The sequence below is a fragment of the Ahaetulla prasina genome, chromosome 1 (genome assembly GCF_028640845.1).
Source record: "Ahaetulla prasina isolate Xishuangbanna chromosome 1, ASM2864084v1, whole genome shotgun sequence".
Classification (NCBI taxonomy): Eukaryota; Metazoa; Chordata; class Lepidosauria; order Squamata; family Colubridae; genus Ahaetulla; species Ahaetulla prasina.
The window spans coordinates 333,444,694-333,466,018 of record NC_080539.1 but is presented as its reverse complement, the minus strand read 5'-3'; the positions used below and the strand labels follow the sequence as shown (position 1 = coordinate 333,466,018).

Here is a 21,325-nt window from a genome sequence, read left to right as displayed (position 1 = left end):
GATTTCAGTAAAACATTTGCACAAGTAGTCCATGCCATTTTGATTAGCAACTTAATTAAATGCTGGATAGACGGGTCTAGAACTAGGATTTTAGCAAGTTAATAGCATGGCAACTCAATAATTTCAATGGTTCCTTATCAATTTAAAGAACAGAATTGAATGAATGGGCTGCCACAAAGTTGAGTTTGACTCTTCAGTGTTTTTATTAAAGACTTGGATGGAGTGATGAAGGAAATACTTATCAGATTTGCAGATGACACAAAACTGATTATGATATATACTGAACTCAAAATGATCTTGATGGAGTGAAGTTATATTCTGAATATAACAGGATGAAATTTAATAGACACAAATTCAAAGTTCATCCCTTAGGAAAAAAAACAATTAAATGAACAGGAATAATGTGGATACTTGGCTTAGCAATAGTGCTTCTGAAAAAGATAGAAATCGACAGCATATAAATATGAATCAGAACTGAGCAAATGTTATTTAGGTAGTATCAACAAAAATATAGATTCACGATCGAAGGAAGTAATCATTTCACTGCATTCTGCATTGGTCAGCCTCAAACTATTGTATCCTATTCTAGGCATCACGTTTGCAGAATGATTCAGAGAAAATGGAACAAGTTCAGTAAACCGCAGTGAGAATAATCAGGTGACTATAAACTATTATGAAGAGACATTGAAGGAGCTAGATATACTTAACCCCAAGAAGATAAACCTGAGGAGTACATGATGGTCCTCTTTCAAAGGCTCAAATGATGCCCCACAGGTGAAAGGGAAACCATGCCCTCTTATTTTTTGAGTGCAGAGGATGGATAATAGATTTCAGTTAGGAAGACAGATTCAAACTTTTTAATATTATGTTTGACAGTGGAGCCTATTAAATAAGGGACATGGTGTTTTCTTGCTCATTAAATTTGTTCAAGCAATGGATAGAGACCCATCTGCTGGGATGCTTGAATAAGCAAGGTGATGGAACCAATAGTGTTTTCAAGATTAGGTCAAAATAGACAAGAGGAAGGACATGGTGTTCAGATCCAAACCCAACCCCTTGGGAATGTGCAGGTTTTCAGTATCCAGAAAAGCAGCAAGGCTTGGAGCCAGTGGTGGGATTCAAATTTTTTACTACCGGTTCTGTGGGCGTGCTTTGGTGGGAGTGGCAGGGGAAGGATACTGTAAAATCTCCATTCCCTCCCCACTCCAGGGGAAGGCTATTGCAAAATCCCCATTTCCTCCCAATCAGCTGGGTCTCAGGAGGCAGAGAATAGATGAGGACGAGGCCAGTCAGAGGTGGCATTTACTGGTTCTCCGAACTACTCAAAATTTCTGCTACCGGTTTTCCAGAACTGGTCAGAACCTGCTGAATACCATCTCTGCTTGGAGCCCAAGTCTATATCTAACATACTTCCTATCTGATTTTCCTACTGTGTGGGCATCATTGGCTAGAGCTCAGTAATCTAAATTTGCTATTTCAAATGTATAGGTTTAATCTGTCTAAAACTGACCATGATAAACAAAAAGTTCTATTTTACAGACTTAGATAGCAAAGCATAGGAAATTTGTCCTTTTCAGTCTCTGAAAAGCTATTATCTTTTGGAAACAGTAGCATTGAAAAAGGATTCTGAGATGAAAACCACTGAAAAGTTTGGACAAAATGTCTTCCTAATTTCTCACCATTGGTTATGCTGGTGAAGATTGATGGGAACTGAACTTCAACAATCTCTGAATACTCAACTGACCATTTGAAGGGAACTAGGGCTTTACATAACAGGTCCAAAATATGATTATTTGAATGTGGCCATTTGCCACAAGTGAGAATTCTGATTTGTTCTATGATCCATTTGCTTCCTTGGCTACCATTTCATTTATTTATTTATAAAATTTATAGAGCACCCATTTTAACTTAAGGTAACTCTGGATGGCTTACAATCATGGAAAATAATAAAAAAACCCATATAAACTAAAAACATACATAAAAACAGAAATAGTACAAAATCCATGGTATTGTCAGGACTCTTCTCCTACACGAAAGTTCAAAAATGTCAATATGCTTTTCATCCTGCTTCTCCAAAGTCCAACTTCTGCTTCCATAGAATGCCACAGGAACATCTTTGCTTTCACAGTTCTGATCTTTGTAGGTATAGACCCACCGTGATATTTGGATATTTTTTGCAAGGCCTTCATGGCTACTCAATTGAGTGCTATTAATATGAAGTTAATTTCTTGCTGCACTCCTTAACTTCCATTAACATTAGATAAAAGACATTACACATGCAGTTTTGAAAAATGTGTGGTGGAAGAGATGGCAGTTATTTCACGGGATAGGTTTAGGTTGATCAAATAATGTAGGCATGGCCAACGAGTTTACTTCATGCTAAAAATATAGCACATTTATTAAAAATATATATTTATAAACATTGGTATGAATGGATACCGATGTCAAGATAATAAGAGAAAATGAAAAAGAAGTGATGCTACTTACTTTGTTCAAAGTTTTATCTTTTGTTTGCTCAGGTAACTCAGCAGAATCCATCTTTCCCTTCCTGTTTCTCATTTGTGATTGCATCATACAAGCCCAATTGCCACAACCTAACTAGAACCCCAAAGAAATGATTTGACCTAATGAAACATGAAAGAAAGCTATTTAGCTGTCTGTGGTATACATTTTGGCATAGAAATGCTATACATTTGTCACTATTACGATAGTGTCCAGTCTTTGGCTGAATTGAAATCCTGTTTCCCAAATCAGATATTTACATATTTGCAGACATTTCTCTAGAATGAATGAAAGTAGAGGAAGAGAAAAAATAAAGTTTCCTTGTAACTATAGGGAGCAAAAATCTGGCTCAGTTAATGTGCTTCAGCCTCCACTCTGCAAGCAATCCTTTTGCTACCATTTCATATACTAAAGAGTCAGTTCTCATTAAGTGGTTTGCCAAGGTCTCTTCTCAGATGTCATCAGCAGTTTGCCTCAGCAACTCACAATGTTGTATAGATGTACACAAAAATGATTACAATAAGGTTTAGAATTGTTCCAATAATCCCCAGCAGGGCGAGAATGGATTCCTCCTTGCTCTCCTTCTCTTGATTTCCTTTTTCTTCTTCATTTCCATTAGTAATTACCATCTTGTTTGCCAGTTTCTCAAACGTTCTTCTCAGCGTAACCTACAATATAGAGAAAGAGAGTGAAGGCTAATTGACCATTTGCAATCAGAATTTGTGATAAGATTGCAAGACATTTCACCATCCTGGTGCTTTCCAGACAAATTAGAATCAGACTCTTAGATCTGACTATCTTCTGTGCCCAGAATAAAAGGATTTCTTACAGCCCATCTGAGTAAGCAACAAACTGTTCTTGCTACAGATTAGACCTAAATGCATGGAGGAGGCAGAAATTATGCACAGGGATGTTTGAAACTAGAACAGAAGCTCGGGTTATCTGCCCTTTTTAAATACAAATACCAAGCCCTTTGAGCCAAGCCTCAGCTGAGAAAGAAATTAAGGATATATTGCCAGCTCTGGTCAGATAACTGAACTGCTATTTTCTGTATCAGCAGCCATTTCAAAATGCTTCTCAAATGCAGCCCCACTTTCCAATTTCAAAAATGTGTATCTTGTAAAGCTCTAGCAGAACAGGTGACAGACACCTTCCCCAAACAAACAAAATTGGAGGCTTATACTCCAACTGTAGAGGCTTGCGTTCAGCCAAGAAGAAAAATATGAGCTATTTCGTGCAGGACTACCAGATTCTGTAACAGCTTTGTTCCCTAAGCCATCTGTCTGGTGAATTTGCAAGATTCGTTTTTCTCACCATGTACATGTATACATCCGAACTAGACTGTGTTGTTTCTCTGTGTCGTATAATATATGCATAATTTTGGTTTTATTTATTTATTTTGTCATGTTTATGTAGTGTATATTGAAGGTGGTGACTCTTTGAGAGCTGTATGCAACAAAATTTCATTTTAATGTGTGCTGATTCAAAGTGACAATAAAGTTATTCTATCTTCTAGCTAGCTAGCTAATTATGCTTTGGCTTATTTCTTTTGCTGGACTTGCAAGCCAATTGTTTTAAAGATAGTTTCTCCTCTTTTTGCATAATTACAGATATCAGAATGATGGTGGGCAACCATGACAATACCAGAACAATTGATGCCCATAAAAAGGGGAAATTCTTCAGTTTTGTGGTTGTAGTTCGCATATTAAGTTTTTTAATCTCCCTAAAGACATCGCTCTATGAGTATATTGGTCCAGAGATGATAGATACAAAAAATAAAATAAAATAAACTTTTTAAAATGAAAAGATTTAAAATAGCAGCTTCAAATGGGACAAACAATAAACAAAGTCAAATTCACAAGCTAAACAGCTGGACTTTGCAAACAGGAAAAATTAAGCCTGAAGACTTTCCTGAAATAACCCACTGTTCTGTTAGTATCTCTCTAGGGCAGGGGTCTGCAAACTTGGCTCTTTTAAGACTTGTAGACTTCAACTCCCAGAGTTGCTGGCTGGCTGAGGAACTCTGGGAGTTGAAGTCCACAAGTCTTAAAAGAGCCAAGTTTGCAGACCCCTCCCCTAGAGAAGCACATTGTTAGGGAAGATACTCTACCTTCTCAACAGCACATTTTACAAATCTGGATTACAAATCCTTGTCTCAGAGCCCATAGGTAGAACCATGGATGTAATTTGTGAGGCAGCGTTGCCATGAGCTTTGTCAATATTAGGTCAAAGCAGACTGACTAGGGTTGTTTCAGTGAGATACATTGCCTTATGGAGGTTCATCATTGCATAATCAAGAAAGTATGAGATAGAAGCCATATTCCTCAATAATTGATTTTGCTTCAGTGTCAGAAGCATCTGCACAAGGGAGCGGATGTGCAGAATCCTGTTAGACAAAATGGTGGGACAGTCTTGGTTATTCTTTGTACAGCATTCACTGCCTAGAATTTCCAGAGCTTGTAGACCTGGAACTTGAAAAAAAATACTCTCTCATTTATGTGTTGCCCACTTGAATTGACTCTGAGAGGCAGAGACATAAAAAACATAAGGAGTTGAAACAACCATCAAAATTGTAAAAAAAAAAGAAAAGAAAGAGCAATCAACAAACAACAAACACAATGAAAGCAAAACCAACCCATAAAAGCACACACTGCCTTTAGGTGCATCTAAAAGAAACTGGAGTTGCAGCTCATTGGATATCTTGGAGGATGATGTTCCAGAGAGCAGATGCCATGACAGAGAAGGCATGCCTCCTCAGTCCAAGCTCTTGCTTGATAAATGGGACTGAAATCATGTGAAATCTGTTAGATCTTACATCAGGGGTGTCAAACTGGATTTCTTCGAGGGCCGGATCAGCATTGTAGTTCTCCTCCGCGGGCTGGCTGGGGGAGCAGCAGTGAGTGGGTGGGGGTGGGGGTGTCAGAGATGGGATGGATGCCTTCTGCAGCACCCTGCTGTCTAAAATGGGGCACGGGGGACCACATGCAGCCCCCTCCACCTCGTTTTCACCCTGCATGGCCTCCTGCAGCATTCTGCTGGCTGTCCCCAGCCCCAGCATCACTCTGCCAGCCAAAAACAGGCTGCACAGAGACCTCCTGAGGCCCCCACACAGTCTGTATTTGGCTGGCAGAGTACTGCAGGAAGCCACGGAGGCTGAAAATGGGCCACCCCCATCTATTCTCTGCTTCCCAGCTTATCGGGAAGAAATGGGGATTTTGCAGTATCCTACCCCTGGAGTGGGGAGGGAATGGAGATTTTACAGTATCCTACCCCTGAAGTGGGGTGGGAATGGAGATTTTACAGCATCCTACCCTTGCCACACCCACCAAACCATGCCACACCCACCAAGCCACGCCTACAGAACCAGTAGTAAAAAAAATTGAATCCCACCACTAGTTCATAGTTGCAGTGGTGGTCATGAACTCCTAAACAGGATTTGACTCAAAGGGTAGGTTGAACTCCCCCAGAATTAACAGTCCATTACCACCAACTCCTTGACATAATTATAGGCTGCCACACAGATGGGTCTAATAGCCACCAGCCTATCTGCCCCTTCAAACCCAGCAATTGCCTTACAATCTTCATGGTAACTCTGCAAGTTGTTAAAAAGCCTCTCAGGTGACAAATGTCACACACCAGCATCCTAGGGAAATGGCTAGTACCACACTTGAAACTAAGGTTGAGTATTTCAGAGGGAAACAGTCAGTGTTTCCCAGTGCCCTTTCAGTGTTTTCCAAGAAAGAATCCTCCAATGTTTCCAAGTGCCCTTTAAGAGGCAGTGCCATGCAACTAGTAAGACAGATGAAAACAGTCTTCTATAAATTGATCTGGTGTTTAGCAGCAACAGCTGGAGAGTAGGACAACTGAGGAGGACCCAGTGATCAAATACATTTACTGAGAGCTAGCAAATGAAATCGGTCTCAAAAATAAGTTTTATCTGCTCCATGAGTGATCTGCCTCCAGATTCTCATTGTTTCTCCCTCTGCTCATTACAAGTTCTTACTCCCACTGCCATAACAAAACTCCCACAAACCTTGTCCTATTTCCCTACTTCCCGAGTCATATGCTCTATCTAGCATGCACTCAATTCTAAAACTAATCACGTACGCCTGGAAAACAACTGTGGCAAACCATTCCTTGGACAGTGCATGGATTTCACATCAGAATTCCATACAGACACACACAGGCACAATAAAAACAGGATCATTAACTGATTTTCTCTTTTATTACCTACCCTCAATATCAAGTAAAACATGTGTATCCTGGACAGTTTGATAACTGGCAAGAAGTCATTGTTTTCAGGAAATTCTTTTGGTCTTATCATATGACCAGCAACGATATTTGAAATGCAGGCATTCAGCCTACATCCCAATGTACTCGGTTAAATATTTATTGTGACACTGTGCTGGGATGCCAGATTTTGTCACGCCAAAATGCTTAGCTTCAGCCATAGAACTAATATTTTTAGAAATCAGGAGTTGGATACTTCTTATAGGTATTTTCTATATAATTATTATATTTATTTTTTGAAATCATAGAATTGGAATGGTTTTTGGAGGCATCTGATCCATCTCTTTGCTGTTTACTGTATAACTGAACAACATTTTGGCTGTCTCCCAAAACAAGTAATATAGATGCAATAGATACTGGATGTTTCCTCGAGAATTTTAAGATGTCCTAATTATGGGTATAACAAATACATCTGGAAATAAACCAAATACTGAAAGTATCACTCTGGCTAAAACTAAACTCCACACTGCAAAAGGAATAAAAGTAGATGTAATAATATTATACACATTGCCATGTTTTCAAAAAAATCACAATGGGAACAGTCACGTACAATACCTGTGCACAAGTTTATGCAAAATGAAACTTCAAAGTTTATGCAAAATTCAAACTCAAAGCAAAGATTTTCATTCCAAAACTTTTATGCTGGCTATAGCTTAACAGAAACAAAAGTTGAACTATAGTTTGGGCCAGTGGTGAAATTCAATTTTTTTTACTACCGGTTCTGTGTGGGCGTGGCTTGGTGGGCATGGTGTGGCTTGGTGAGCATGGCAGGGGAAGGATACTACAAAATCTCCATTCCCACCCTACTTTGGGACCAGCCAGAGGTGGTATTTGCCGGTTCTCCGAACTACTCAAAATTTCTGCTACTGGTTCTCCAGAACCTGTCAGAACCTGCTGGATTTCACCCCTGGTTTGGGCTGTCACAAAGAAGAAGGGATAAACCTATTTTCCAAAGAATCTGAAGGCAAGACAAGAAACAATCGATGGAAACTAATCAAGGACAGAACCAACCCAGAACTAAGGAGAAATTCCCTGACAGTGAGAACAATTAATCAGTGGAACAACTTGAGTCCACAAATGGTGGGTGCTGCTCCAACATTGGAAGTTTTTAAAGAAGAGATTGGACAACCATTTGTCTGAAATGGTATAGGGATTCCTACTTGAGCAGAGGGTTGGATTAGAAGACCTCCAAGGTCCCTTCCAAATTTATTATTCTGTTTCTAGTCTTGGTGAAATCAAAACTTAAAATAGATATTTTGACTGAAGGAAACTGTGAGATTCAGAACAAGGGTCTTGGGCTGCAAAACACTAAACTCTTATAGATTCAGTAGCCTTAACATAATCTTCCCTAAATATAAAGCAACTGTTCGCCCTGGTTTTATAGGTATTTTAACTGAAAGGAATGTGAGGACAGAGCCGCTAATTCTATATTTTTGATCTGATACACAAACCTTCCAGCAAATTACCTTCTTCAAAGAAGAAGGACATCTTGGCAACACATAGTCATTTCATTTCATTTCATTTCATTTCATTGTTTATTAAATAGAGAAAGAAACATGTAACATCTACCACCAACCCAATATTTAAAGTTCATTTGAAGATTTACATTTATTTATTGGCAGGGAGGCAGGGAGGCAGGCAATAATGCTGCTGTCAAGAAGAGAGATCACATCCTGAGAAACACAAAAATTCCCGTCTGCCTGGCTGTCATTATTTGTATCTTTAGTGCCAATTGCATTAACATCCTCAGAACTCAGTAGTAATTGTGAATCCTTCATTCACTCTTGCTTTGCAAAATTCTTTTAAACTTGACACAAAAATGACAATAAACAGACTAAACCAATAACTTTAGAATGCTGTAGCAAAATTCACTATTAACTACATGCACAGTATATAAAGCCGTGAATAGCATACATATTCCTATATGTGTGTCATATTTTGCATTTTTAATTGTACTCTGAGGTCTCCACAACAAACCTGGTAAAGCAGGGTGAAATACAGAGGGCAAAGATGAACACATAAGTTAAAAACTCCAAAAGAGTCAATCAAACCAAAACAAGCCATCACTATAACATTTGGGAGCTGGGAGAGGGATATATGATGATTTCCTGAGTTACATCTTATGCTCTTTTTTCTCTTGGTTGTGGAGCTTTCAGAGTGCCTTTGAAGATGATACAATCATATATAAAAGCATCCTGAAACTCAACATTTAAAAAATCAAATTATTGTACAGAATGGACATAAGCAGCTGGTTAAAAAATCAAAGCACATTACTACTTTCTGCAGTTATGTCGCTTGGATATAAAATAAGCACCAATGCATACCTTTCAAATGCCACTTGCAATAGTCATGATGCTTTCTTTTGAAAACTTCTGCTTTCCCCTTGGAATCTTCACAAAAGATTCCCAAGATTCCAATTCACAGCAGTAATTTACTTTTTAGCTAGCCAGGAAGTGGCACAATGAGTGACAAAAAAATTTCTTCTGGCGAGGTTCTGTGGTTTGCTAGCCAGTGAATTGCTTCCATCCTGCACATGTATGCTGTGAGGCCCTCTGTTTGACCAAGCCAGATGAGAGTTGAGAACCAGCAACATCAACCAACTCAGCCATGCATGAAGATAAGTAGGGCTGAAGCAATGATGAGAGCGAGTAGAGATTTACGGGAGCAAGAGTGAATGAATCTCAGTACAATTCATGTATTGCACTGAGTATATAAACTCACCTGGAGTTTTTTCCAGTATAACCTCACTCAGTGGAATTGTTCAAGAACAGAAAGATAGTTAGGTGACCCATGCAATGTCTCTTCTACTCTTATCCTTCTCTTTCAGTTGCTAGGAGACTGAAAGGGACAGCTAGGGGAAAACACATAAGTCTTATCCAATGTGCCTCTCAGGAGCCAGGGACTCCTCTCAAAACGATTTGCTCTAATGAGATCAATGTGATTCAAGAACAGCACTTATCCTTCACTATTGGCCATTTCTGAGCAAATGAAAACATTGCTGCTATGCGGTTGGTTTAGAGAAAAGGTAAATGGTTAGCCATTAATCCTCTTCCAGTAAGTCAGGAAAGTCCAACAGGAAGGCACTAATTATAAGAAAAACAAGTAATTCTACCAAATCAGTAGTTAGGCATGATTAATAGCAATAACACTTAAGACTTATATACCACTTCATACTGCTTTACAGCACTCTATTAGTAGTTTACAGAGTCAGCACATTGCCTCCAACAATCTGGGTCCTCATTTTACCGACCTCAGAAAGATGGAAAGCTGAGTCAACCTCGAGACCCATCAGGATTGAACTCCTGGCAGTGGAAGGAGAGTTAGCCTGCAATACTGCATTCGAACCACTGCGCCACCATGGTTCTTATGATACTGGGTATCCTCTCAGGATACTGGTTGGTAGACAAGAGACTGGATAACCAAGTATGATCAGACTAGACCTGGGCCCTGGGTACCCAAAATGGGAGTGGTCCTATCTCCTCATTTTTCTCTAACTCTGGCAGAATAACCAGAACATATTGTACTGTGGCCAAACCAACGAAAACTAGATCTCTTTTCCATGGCAAAGTGCCAAGCATTCTACCTTAAGTTGAGATAAGTGTGCTGTGGCCTGACAAAGAGAATAAAAGTAAGATCCTGGATGCAGCTTAGTTTGGTGTCCTCCAACTGGGCAGCTATCCAACTATCCTCTAACAGTTTGAAGCAGGCACTCTTGGTCCTGGGATGTATTGTCAACATAGAAAATCAGTTCTTTGAACAATAGATGCATGGAATTAGATGGAATGGTGAAGTTGGTTCATGAGAGAATCCAACTTCCTCCATCAGGCTAATCATCTAAAGTCATCATCTGCACATTATCTGATGCCTTTGGAACATCTGACAGCTACTTCAATCACTTCACAGACATCCTCAGCATAGATATTTTTAGAACAACCTAGCAATATAGGTTGCCAAGTTTTGCCAGAGGTGGGAAAGACCCCTGACTCACAGTAGTTGAAACAGAATCGAAAAGTTTAACACGTTTTTATCTAGAATATCCATATTTCAGATATCTAAAACCATCCAGCTCTGTTTCGATCTATGTCCAGACTAAACATCTGAAAAATGCATACTTTGGTTTGGGCAGAGGTCATTTGAAACCAAAAGTTTATGTCTGGAAAGTTTCAAACATCCCCACAACTTTGCTTTTTGAGCTCAACTCCGAGTGTGATTCAACTCTTTATTGCTTAGAAGAGGGGTCACCAACCATTCGGACCTCAGGGACCACTAAATTCATAATTTTAAATCCCATGGACCACTAATATGATTTTTTAAAAAAGAAGATAAATATTATTTAGTGCAATATAAAAATGCAAATAATTTTTCTGCCGACCACCAAATTTTCCCATGGACCACCATGGACCACCAGTTGATGACCACTGACTTAGAAGTTCTCAAATCACATCAAATTAGAACAATTCTTTAAAACAGGTCAACTGATAAAAAAAATTGCGAGGCATCCTTTTTTTAAGAAAGGGTGGCATTGGGGGCAGGTGTGAAATAAGAAACATTATAAGGGAACCAAATCAAATTTGTAAGAGGGGGGGGGAGATTAATAGCAACCAACCAGAATGAACATGAGGATTGGTAAAGGATGCCTGTGTGGGAAAATTGCCTGTCAAAGTTCAATGTGGGAGATTTTCACTTCTTCTCTTATATCAGATCTGTATTTTTTCTTTGTTAATCTGTCAGGCAACAACACACTGCCTCATTACCAAAACGATGAGAAAGAAGTGTACCAATTTGAATTGCCCATGTTAATTTACATGCAGTGAGGGATATTGAGAAAAGATTATTATAATTTAGATAGGAAATAATGCATCTCCCCATCAATGCAATTATGGCTGAATAAGCTATGTACCTGCTCAGTTTGCTTTCTAGAACCAACTATTAGCTAGCAACTTCAAGCCCCTAACATCAAGCCCAAAACCAATACTGACCCATGGCAATTCTTCCAAGTGGAGTGCTCTATTGTTTCACATCTATATACAAACTCTTGCAAGACTGAGAGCAATACTATCTGCATTAATAATATATTCTGAGAATAATAATAATAACAACAGAGTTGGAAGGGACCTTGGAGGTCTTCTAGTCCAACCCCCTGCCCAGGCAAGAAGCCCTACATCACTCCAGACAAATGGTTATCCAACATCTTCTTAAAAATTTCCAGTGTTGGAGCATTCACATCTTCTGTAGGCAAGTTGTTCCACTTATTAATTGTTCTAACTGTCAGAAAATTTCTCCTTGGTTCTAAGTTGCTTCTCTCCTTGATTAGTTTCCACCCATTGCTTCTTGTTCTATCCTCAGGTGCTTTGGAGAATAGTTTGACTCCCTCTTCTTTGTGGCACCCAGTGAGATATTGGAACACTGATATCATGTCTCCCTTAGTCCTGCTTTTCATTAAACTAGACATACCCAGTTTCTGCAACCGTTCTTCATATGTTTTAGCCTCGAGTCCCCTAATCATCTTTGTTGCTCTTCTCTGCACTCTTTCTAGAGTCTCAACATCTTTTTTACATCCTGGTGACCAAAACTGAATGCAATATTCCACGTGTGGCCTTACCAAGGCATTATAAAGTGGTATTAACACTTCAAGTGATCTTGATTCTAGCCCTCTATTTATGCAGCCCAGAACTGTATTGGCTTTTTTGGCAGCTGCTGCACACTGCTGGCTCATATCTAAATGGTTGTCCACTAGCACTCCAAGATCCCTTTCACAGTTACTACTATTGAGCAAGGTACCACATATACGGTACCTGTGCATTTTGGGGTTTTTTGCCTAGATGTAGAACCTTACTTTTTTCACTGTTGAATTATTAAGGACTGACCATCTTCATCTGATTTGTCTCACACAAAACATTTGGGCTAAGTTGTCTCTTACTCCTCTGGAATGCACCCCCTCCCTTCAGGGGATCTACCTCCTAGCTACATTCAATCACATCCAAGCTTGAAAGCTTAAAGAAGAACTTGACTTATACTGGGTAGTTTTTCAATTTATTTTATTTGCATAATCCTTGAACTAAAATGTGAATAAAAATGCAACTGTCCTTTAAGGTTTTTGCAGTTCTGTTAATGTAGCAATGGAATTTTCCAGTTTATGCATATTCTAATGACAATTGCACACAAAATTGTGTACATAAGTAAAGTGTATATAAAATACATATATTAGCACTAAGTAAAATTACCCACAAAATGAACACATAGAAGAATTATTCAAAGCACTGTCCATGTGGGGAAACATAAACAAGAATATGGAATTTGCATCAAGCTTATTTTTTAAAAAAACCCAGAATCTAAAAATTGATGTAGGACTAGCATTTTTAACAAAATTAAAATTTCTTACTGTCTTCCAAATATCAGCACAATACACTTTGATGTATATCAATCAATATTTTGATTTCTTATTTTTATCATATTGGGAGCTGTTATGTCTTCTATATTAATTATTTTAGAATAATATTCTAATTATTTAACGTGGCTATCTGGAACAGTGTTTCTTAACCTCAGCAACATTAAGATGTGCAGACTTCAACTTCCAGAATTGCTCACTGGGAAATTCTGGAATTTGAAGTCCACATATCTTTGGGGTTGAGAAACATTGATCTAAAATAATAAGGAAAAAAAGCTGTGATAACAGTGAAGTGGTAAAAAGTGAAACAAAACTGTGGTCAGAGGGTTTTCAAGGCTAATATATTACATGGATGGTATCCTTTCTGATATGTGCTCTGTTTACTGAATAAAGCATTTGCTTTTTAAATTAACTATCACAATCATGCTTTTAATGGGTGATAATAATATTTCCGCCCACCATCATTTTTTTTTCTGGTACAGAAAAGGGCCTCTCACAGCATTTTTAATGGGTTGGCTTCACTATTCCTCTATTATCTGTTACTTACTCTCTTTTTTTTGTACTTAGTAATTTTTGTTGTCCATGAGGCTGCTGTGCTTTTAACAGTGCATAACAACTAGAAAACAAATTAATAATAATAATAATAATAATAATAATAATGATAATGATAATGATAATGATGATGATGATGATGATGATGTTTTAATTTGTATACCGCCCTTCTGCCGAAGGACTCAGGGCGGTGAACAGGGAAATAAAATACAAACAAACATACTCAATAATTAAAACAACCCTTAAAAAACTGATTCAAATATGCCAGAAAATTTAAAATGACATTACACCCCATAAAATTACAAAATTTAAAACCCATCAACAATTCAATTAAAATTTAAAATTAAAATCAGGCCAGTCCAGCCATATGAAATAAATAGGTTTTAAGTTCGCGGCGAAAGGTCCTAAGGTCAGGTAGTTGTCGAAGCCCGAGGAGAAGTTCGTTCCACAGGGTAGGAGCCCCCACAGAGAAGGCCCTCCCCCTGGGGGCCGCCAGTCGATACTGTTTGGCTGACGGCATCCTGAGGAGTCCCTCTCTGTGGGAACGCACCGGACGCTGGGAGATAGAGGCCGGCAGTAGACGGTCCCGTAGATAGCCCGGTCCTAAGCCATGGAGCGCTTTAAAGGTGGTAACCAATACCTTGAAGCGCACCCGGAAAACAACAGGTAGCCAGTGCAGTCTGCGCAGGATAGGTGTTACGTGGGAGCTCCGAACCGCTCCCTCAATAACCCGCGCAGCCACATTCTGGACTAGCTGAAGTCTCCGGGTGCTCTTCAAGGGGAGCCCCATGTAGAGAGCATTGCAGTAGTCCAGGCGAGAGGTAACGAGAGCATGAGTGACCGTGCATAGGGCATCCCGGTCCAGGAAGGGACGCAACTGGCGGATCAGGTGAACCTGATAAAAAGCTCTCCTGGAGATGGTCGCCAAATGATCTTCAAAGGACAACCGACCATCCAGGAGCACGCCCAAGTTGCGTACCTTCTCCATCGGGGCCAATGACTCGCCCCTGACAGACAGCCACATCTGCAGCTGACTGTACCGAGGTGCCAGCATCCAAGCCACTCCGTCTTGGAGGGATTAAGTTTGAGCCTGTTCCTCCCCAACCAGACCCGTACGGCTTCCAGACACCGGGACAGCACTTCGACAGCTTCGCTGGGGTGGCCCGGGGTGGAAAAGTACAGCTGAGTGTCATCAGCGTACAGTTGGTATCTCACCCCAAAGCCACTGATGATCTCACCCAGAGGCTTCATATAGATGTTGAACAGGAGGGGTGAGAGAATCGATCCCTGCGGCACCCCACACATGAGGCACCTCGGAATTGATGTCTCCCACAGGGAGATTAGTTTATAATAAATGCTTCATTTGCTGAACTTATAGTTTTCAATGAAGCTTTTACATGTATAAGGTGGTTTTCAAGAGAACAACAACACACAACGACAATATAATGCATACATAGTATAGTCATAGATAGCTCAAATTCTAGAAAATGATATGCCTCTTCAGCAACACAGACCTCTGCACAATCCAAGACCCTAATCAATAGATTTCTAGACAATTAGGAACATGCAGCTGGATATTTGGAGGTCAGGGAGAAAAAAAGGCAGAAGCCACAAGCATGCCTTGTGATCCCCACACTTTGTAGCCCTTCACAAGTACAACTGAACAGGGGAAAAAATGATTACTAGAACATACAATTTTTTGTTAAAATTTAAAATGGAAGAAGAAATGGTGAAAGAGACAATGATCAGTTGGGCGAAAAATTTTGGACACAGTATTCAATTAGATCAATTGGATAAATTATGGAAGACAAACTACAAATTAACGATGTCAGCTGCATATAAGGAGAACCTTTACAAAATGTTTTATCAGTGGCACTTGCCACCAGTAAGATTGGTCAAGATGTCTTTGAATAGGTCCCAGCATTCGCTGGAGATGTGAACATAAACAAGGAACATTCTACCACATGTGGTGGACCTGCCCTAAGATTAGAAAATTTTGGTGCAAGATAAGAAAATGGGTCGAAGAGATAACAGAACAGAGGATAGAGATGAAACTGGAGCTATTTCTTTTGGGCATTTTTGAAGGGCAAATGGAGAAAAAATTACGGTATATAACTTTACATATATTAACTGCAAGTAGAATTGCCATAGCACAAAATTGGAAACAATCAGATATTCCTCCAGACCAAATTATAATAAAAAAAATATGACTGTGCAGAAATGGATAGACTGTCTTTGGAAATGAAGGAGAGGGAAGAGACTGAGTATTTTCAAATTTGGAATAGATGGTACTCCTGGCTTGAGAGTAAATGCAAAACCTAAGCGATAGTTGGTTAAATATAATATGGAGAAAGTAAAAAGGGCCTCTGTGGCTCAGACTGGTAAGATAGCCTGTTATTAACACAGCTGCCTGTAATTACTGCAGGTTCTAGTCCCACCAGGCCCAAGGTTGACTCAGCCTTCCATCCTTTATAAGGTAGGTAAAATGAGGACCCAGATTGTTGGGGGCAATAAGTTGACTTTGTATATAAATATACAAATAGGATGAAGACTATTGCTAACATAGTATAAGCGGCCCTGAGTCTTCGGAGAAGGGCGGGATATAAATGCAAATAAAAAAATAAAAAAAATGGATAGGAACATAGGATATGAAAAAGAATTGTAAATAGATATTACTATAATTTAAATAAGGATGTAATTCAAGATAGAGATATATAGAAATGGAAAAGCTGCCATTAGTGTTACATTTTTGCTGTGTATTTTTTTCTGTTTTTTCTCTTTTGTTGTGTTTTTTGTATTTTGTGTTTTATATGTTGGAAATTTAATAAATATTATTTTTTTTAAAGAACAAGTACAACTGAAGAAGGTAATTGTTGCTACCAGACATATAAATGAGGTCAGGAAGGTGAAAAAAGACAAAGAGGTTTTAAACCTATGAACATGTAGCAAAACTAGGATATCCTGCCATTTTATTTTGTCAACTCTTACCTTCCCAATTCCAAATTCTGCTTAGTCTTGTTGCTTACAAACTTGGGAAAGTAAGTGCCACTAATAATTGTACAGTATTATTATCACTTTTTAAAATTAGCCCAATCAATTCATTCTCAATTAAATACACAGCTTGCATGTGGGGGAATGGAGGACAGCTTGCATGTGGGGGAAACTTCACACTCACTAGGTGTTACCTAGTTGGATAATGGAATGACTACAAGCAGACAATGACTACAAGCAGACAAATATCTAGGGAGTCATTCATAGAGCATGAATGACTCCCTAGATATGAGAGGTATAAATTCTGCACCAGATTTCCAAACCCATTCAGTAGTAGTCCATTATTTTTAATGGTAACAATTATTAATTTAAAATAAATATTTAATGCCAACTGAGGTATTTTGGTGTCTCTGGGAAATCCTTATCCTTGTTGGCCCTTATTGTGGGGACCCTGATGGCAACAGAATGCAGGCTTATTTATTAGAGTTGTATACCTCCTGACTCCAGTGATTCTGGGTAGTTAGCTACTGTTTCTTCCTTGATACTTTTTGAATTTTCAGTCTAGCTTACAGCATTGATATTCTCTCAAGGTGTCTCATTGTGCAGGCCTAACTCAACTTCACTTCACTTCCCAATGCAGACAAATTCAATCAGGTATTATTCCCTGTTGAGTAGAGTTCATTGGACTTGTGAAATTCATAGTCTTCCAGTTACAGATACAATGAAAATCACACTCCGACTTCTGCCCGATCACATTCATATATGAGTAGCAATTTTAATATAGAGTTCTAGGTATCACAGAGTGGATAAAAGACCAGTAGGGACTGTAAAGTAAGGAAAAAGAATCTATAGCAGACATGAAAGCAACTGTGATCTCATAATTTTATTTCCTATGAAATATCTCTGTCACAAGACTTCTCTGAATGGATATTGAAGGATTTAAGGCAATGGTGGGTTCCAGTCTAAATGATATATTTTAATATACTGTATAAGACAACATGTAAACCAGTGGTGAGTTGCCCCCAATTCAGACCCGTTCACAAGAACCGGTAGTAAAACCGGTGGGAGGCTCCGCCCACTGACCGTCATCAGGAAGCTTCTGCGCAGCCCCATTACGAACCGGTAGTAAAGGTAAGTAGAACCCACCCCTGATGTAAACCATGTCATCTCAAGATTATACAGGTAGTCCTCGATTTACAACCACAATTGAGCCCAGAAATTTATTAAGTGAGTTTTGCCTCATTTTATGACTTTTCTTGCCACGTTTGTTAAGTGAATCACTGCAGTTGTTAAATTAGTTAACACGGACGTTAAGTGAATCTGGCTTCCCCATTGACTTTGCTTGTCAGAAGGTTGCAAAAGGTGATCACATGACCCCAGGATACTGCAACGGTCATAAATATGAGCCAGTTGCCAAGCATTTGAATCTTGATCATGTCATCATGGGGATGCTGCAATAGTCATAAGTGTGAAAAATGATCATAAGTCACATTTTTCAGTGCCGTTGTAACTTTGAACAGTCAGTAAACAAACTGTTGTAAGTTGAGAAGTACCTGTAATAGGTTGTACCACCATATCCTGTGCAAAACAGAAAGAAAAGCAAAATTTCTTGTATGAAGTTAGTACAGTTGTTTACCTCTTCTTAGCATTTCTACAATCCTGTTCTCACTACCATTTTGTGCTTGAATGATGTAAAAACTGAATTTACCTTTGATGTAGAATGCGTGCTTTACATTAGCAATTCAAAATTTGATGCTGCTTTTAGGGTGATTCAGTTGCTCTAGTTTCCCTTGATTGCAATTGGTAGGCTGATGAATATAAAATCTACAGCTGTGACTATATATAAAACAAAAGTATCACAATTTATTTCTTTTGGAAAGGTTGGCATGGTCTCTGTCGCCTTAGATCAGGGGTGTCCAAACTTGGTCCCTTTAAGACTTTTGGACTTCAACTCCCAGAGTCCCTCAGCCAGCAAAGCTGGCTGAGGAACTCTGGGAGTTGAAGTCCAAAAGTCTTAAAGGGACCAAGTTTGGACACCCCTGCCTTAGATTATTAACAACTTAATGCTACCTATGCATGATATAGTGGCTCAGAGCCTCTCTTAAGCAGAAGGCCATGAAATGTTAACCCTTTATATCTGGCCTTTGAAACACTGGGAAGGATATTGTAATGTGCTGTATTTTTTATTTATCTTGGTTTGTTTTCATGATTGCTTGAATGCAGACTTCATGCCATTGCTTCCTCAATTTTTAAAAAAATGCAGGCTTTTTTTTAAAAAAAATCAGACTTTAGGGCCTGCTCTTAGTACTTACTCCTAAGTAAAGTTGTATAGAAGATACAGAAGTGAAACCTGCCTCTCTTTATTTGGAAATAAGCACCACAGAGTTCACTGGCATTTGTTGCCAAATATAACTGCATAAGACTGCAGTGTGGCTGGAGGCTTTTTCTCTGTCAGAAGAAAGGAGGGGGGAAAAAACTGACAGAGGAATTCAGGCATTAAATGTCTTGATTTGCAGAGCACGTCTATTAAAAAAAACTAAGCAGCATATAAAAGGAGGGGGAAAATTTCCCAACTTAGTCTTTAGATTAAAAAAAAAAAATAGAGCATGGTCCAATCAAACTCATTTAAAATCACAGCAGGGCTGAAATTTAGGTTGGAGAGTTTTTTTCTAAAAAAATGTTTGTCCACTGAATTGAGCAATTCAATTTTAAATATTTGCCTATTGAATCCAGCAATGAGCGTTCCTTTCAGAGGCCTCCAATATATATTGCTTTTGTTTCATGAAGGCCTCTCTTGGGATGCATAAGCCCACTCTGTGCTGTAATTAGATGGGCTGCCTTGTTATATGTTCTGTGCACAGAGGAAAGAGGAAAAAAAGACCTTGCAAACATACTTCAGCCTAACTGTGAGGAGGCAAGGTTTAGAACCAACTGCTATGTTCAATGATCTATCCCAGGGGTCTGCAAACTTGGCTCTTTTAAGACTTGTGGACTTCAACTCCCAGAATTCCTCAGCCAACTTTGTGGCCAAGATTGGAGACCCCTGATCTATCCGCTCTCTACTATCCGCGGGGATGAGCAAAATTGGCTTGTCTACTTGTTGCCTAATTGTTGTTTGAGCACTTTCTCTCTTTTTTAAAAAAGTGGCTTCTTCCCTGCATGAGTACACAAATTAAGCTTTTGCCATTGGCTATCAGAATTTAGTTTAACTTTCTCCAATCAGTGGCTTTTGATTTGTGTTAGATTAGATCTCCCTCATGCTCACCCAACGAGCTTTTAGAACCCCTTGAGCTTGGCATTTCTTTGCAGATGTTTCATTACCTTCTAGGGTAACTTCTTAAGCATGATAAGCTAACATTGAAGATATTACTTAGATGGATAATGAAATGCCTGTAAATGAAAAATCAAACTCAAAAACATGTTACAACCCAACACCAGAAACGTGTGATAGATTGATTCACTTCTACCTTGGTTATCCCCCGGTTTGGCCAATCCAAAGGATTGTTTGTCAACAAATTCGAGTTTATATTTCTCATTTCCCAAATGATCATCATGGTTGGGGATTATGAAAATGATATTTCACTGGGTCTGGATGACACAAACACAGGAGAGTCTGCCATAGTTTGTGGAAATCAGCTATTAGTTGCCTGCTTCTGGAACTATTGTGTATACCAGTGGCGGGATTCAAAATTTTTTACTACCAGTTCTGTGAGTGTGACTTGGTGGGCGTGGCGTGGCTTGGTGGGCGTGGCTTGGTGGATGTGGCAAGGGAAGGATACTGTAAAATCTCCAATCCCATCCCACTCCAGGGGAAGGTTACTGCAAAGTCCCCATTTCCTCCCGATCAGCTGGAACCTGGGAGGCAGAAATGGACGGGGGTGGGGCCAGTCAGAGGTGGTATTTACCGGTTCTCTGAACTACTCAAAATTTCTGCTACCGGTTCTCCAGAGCTGGTTGGAACCAGCTAAAATCCACTTCCGGTGCATACAGGATTTTAAATCTGGAATCTGAACACATTTTGTGTTCAGTGAACCTCTGCCTGTGAACCTCTGTACAAAACTTGAAGCAGTTAACATAAAGGAGATACAAATATAATAAAAGTATCACCCACAACTATGTACATTTATTAGAGACATACGATATACAGTATAAACATTTTATATATTATTGGTGATACTAATAATTTATGATGTAGTTTATAAAGTGCTATGTTTATTATTTAAATATTTATTATTGGTAGATGAAATATGAAGTAATTTATAAGTATATAAGTAAATGTTATAGAAATAATCAATTCAAGGGAACAAGTTCATTTGGCATAGGAAAATCTCTTTAGATACATTGTTAAAGAAATTTGCTTGCTGCTCATCTCCTGTCCATTGCCTTTTACTTTTCTGTTGCAAAGAATCTCCCAATGGCACTTAAGTGAAAAGGATTTTGCAAGATTCTCTGCATTTGAGCAAGATTGCTAATTTAAGTTAAACAAGCAATTACAGGCATACAACCATTTGCACCTTACCTTTACCTCAAAATTAAGAGATTATTCTACAATTGAAGTTACCTTGCCATGTGAGAAAGCCAAAAACAGTAGAGGAAAAATAG

General features: G+C 39.0%; 1 protein-coding gene across 1 annotated transcript in view; it reads right to left on the bottom strand.

Moving 5' to 3' along the window:
• Positions 1-310: 310 nt before the first annotated feature.
• TUNAR (TCL1 upstream neural differentiation-associated RNA) overlaps positions 311-21,325 on the bottom strand; it is a 60,634-nt gene continuing 39,619 nt past the window's right edge. The window contains exon 5 of the mRNA XM_058162639.1: positions 311-3,170. Within this exon, the coding sequence (XP_058018622.1) occupies positions 2,985-3,170 (186 nt within the window). The 3' untranslated portion in view covers positions 311-2,984. The remainder of the gene's footprint in view (positions 3,171-21,325) is intronic.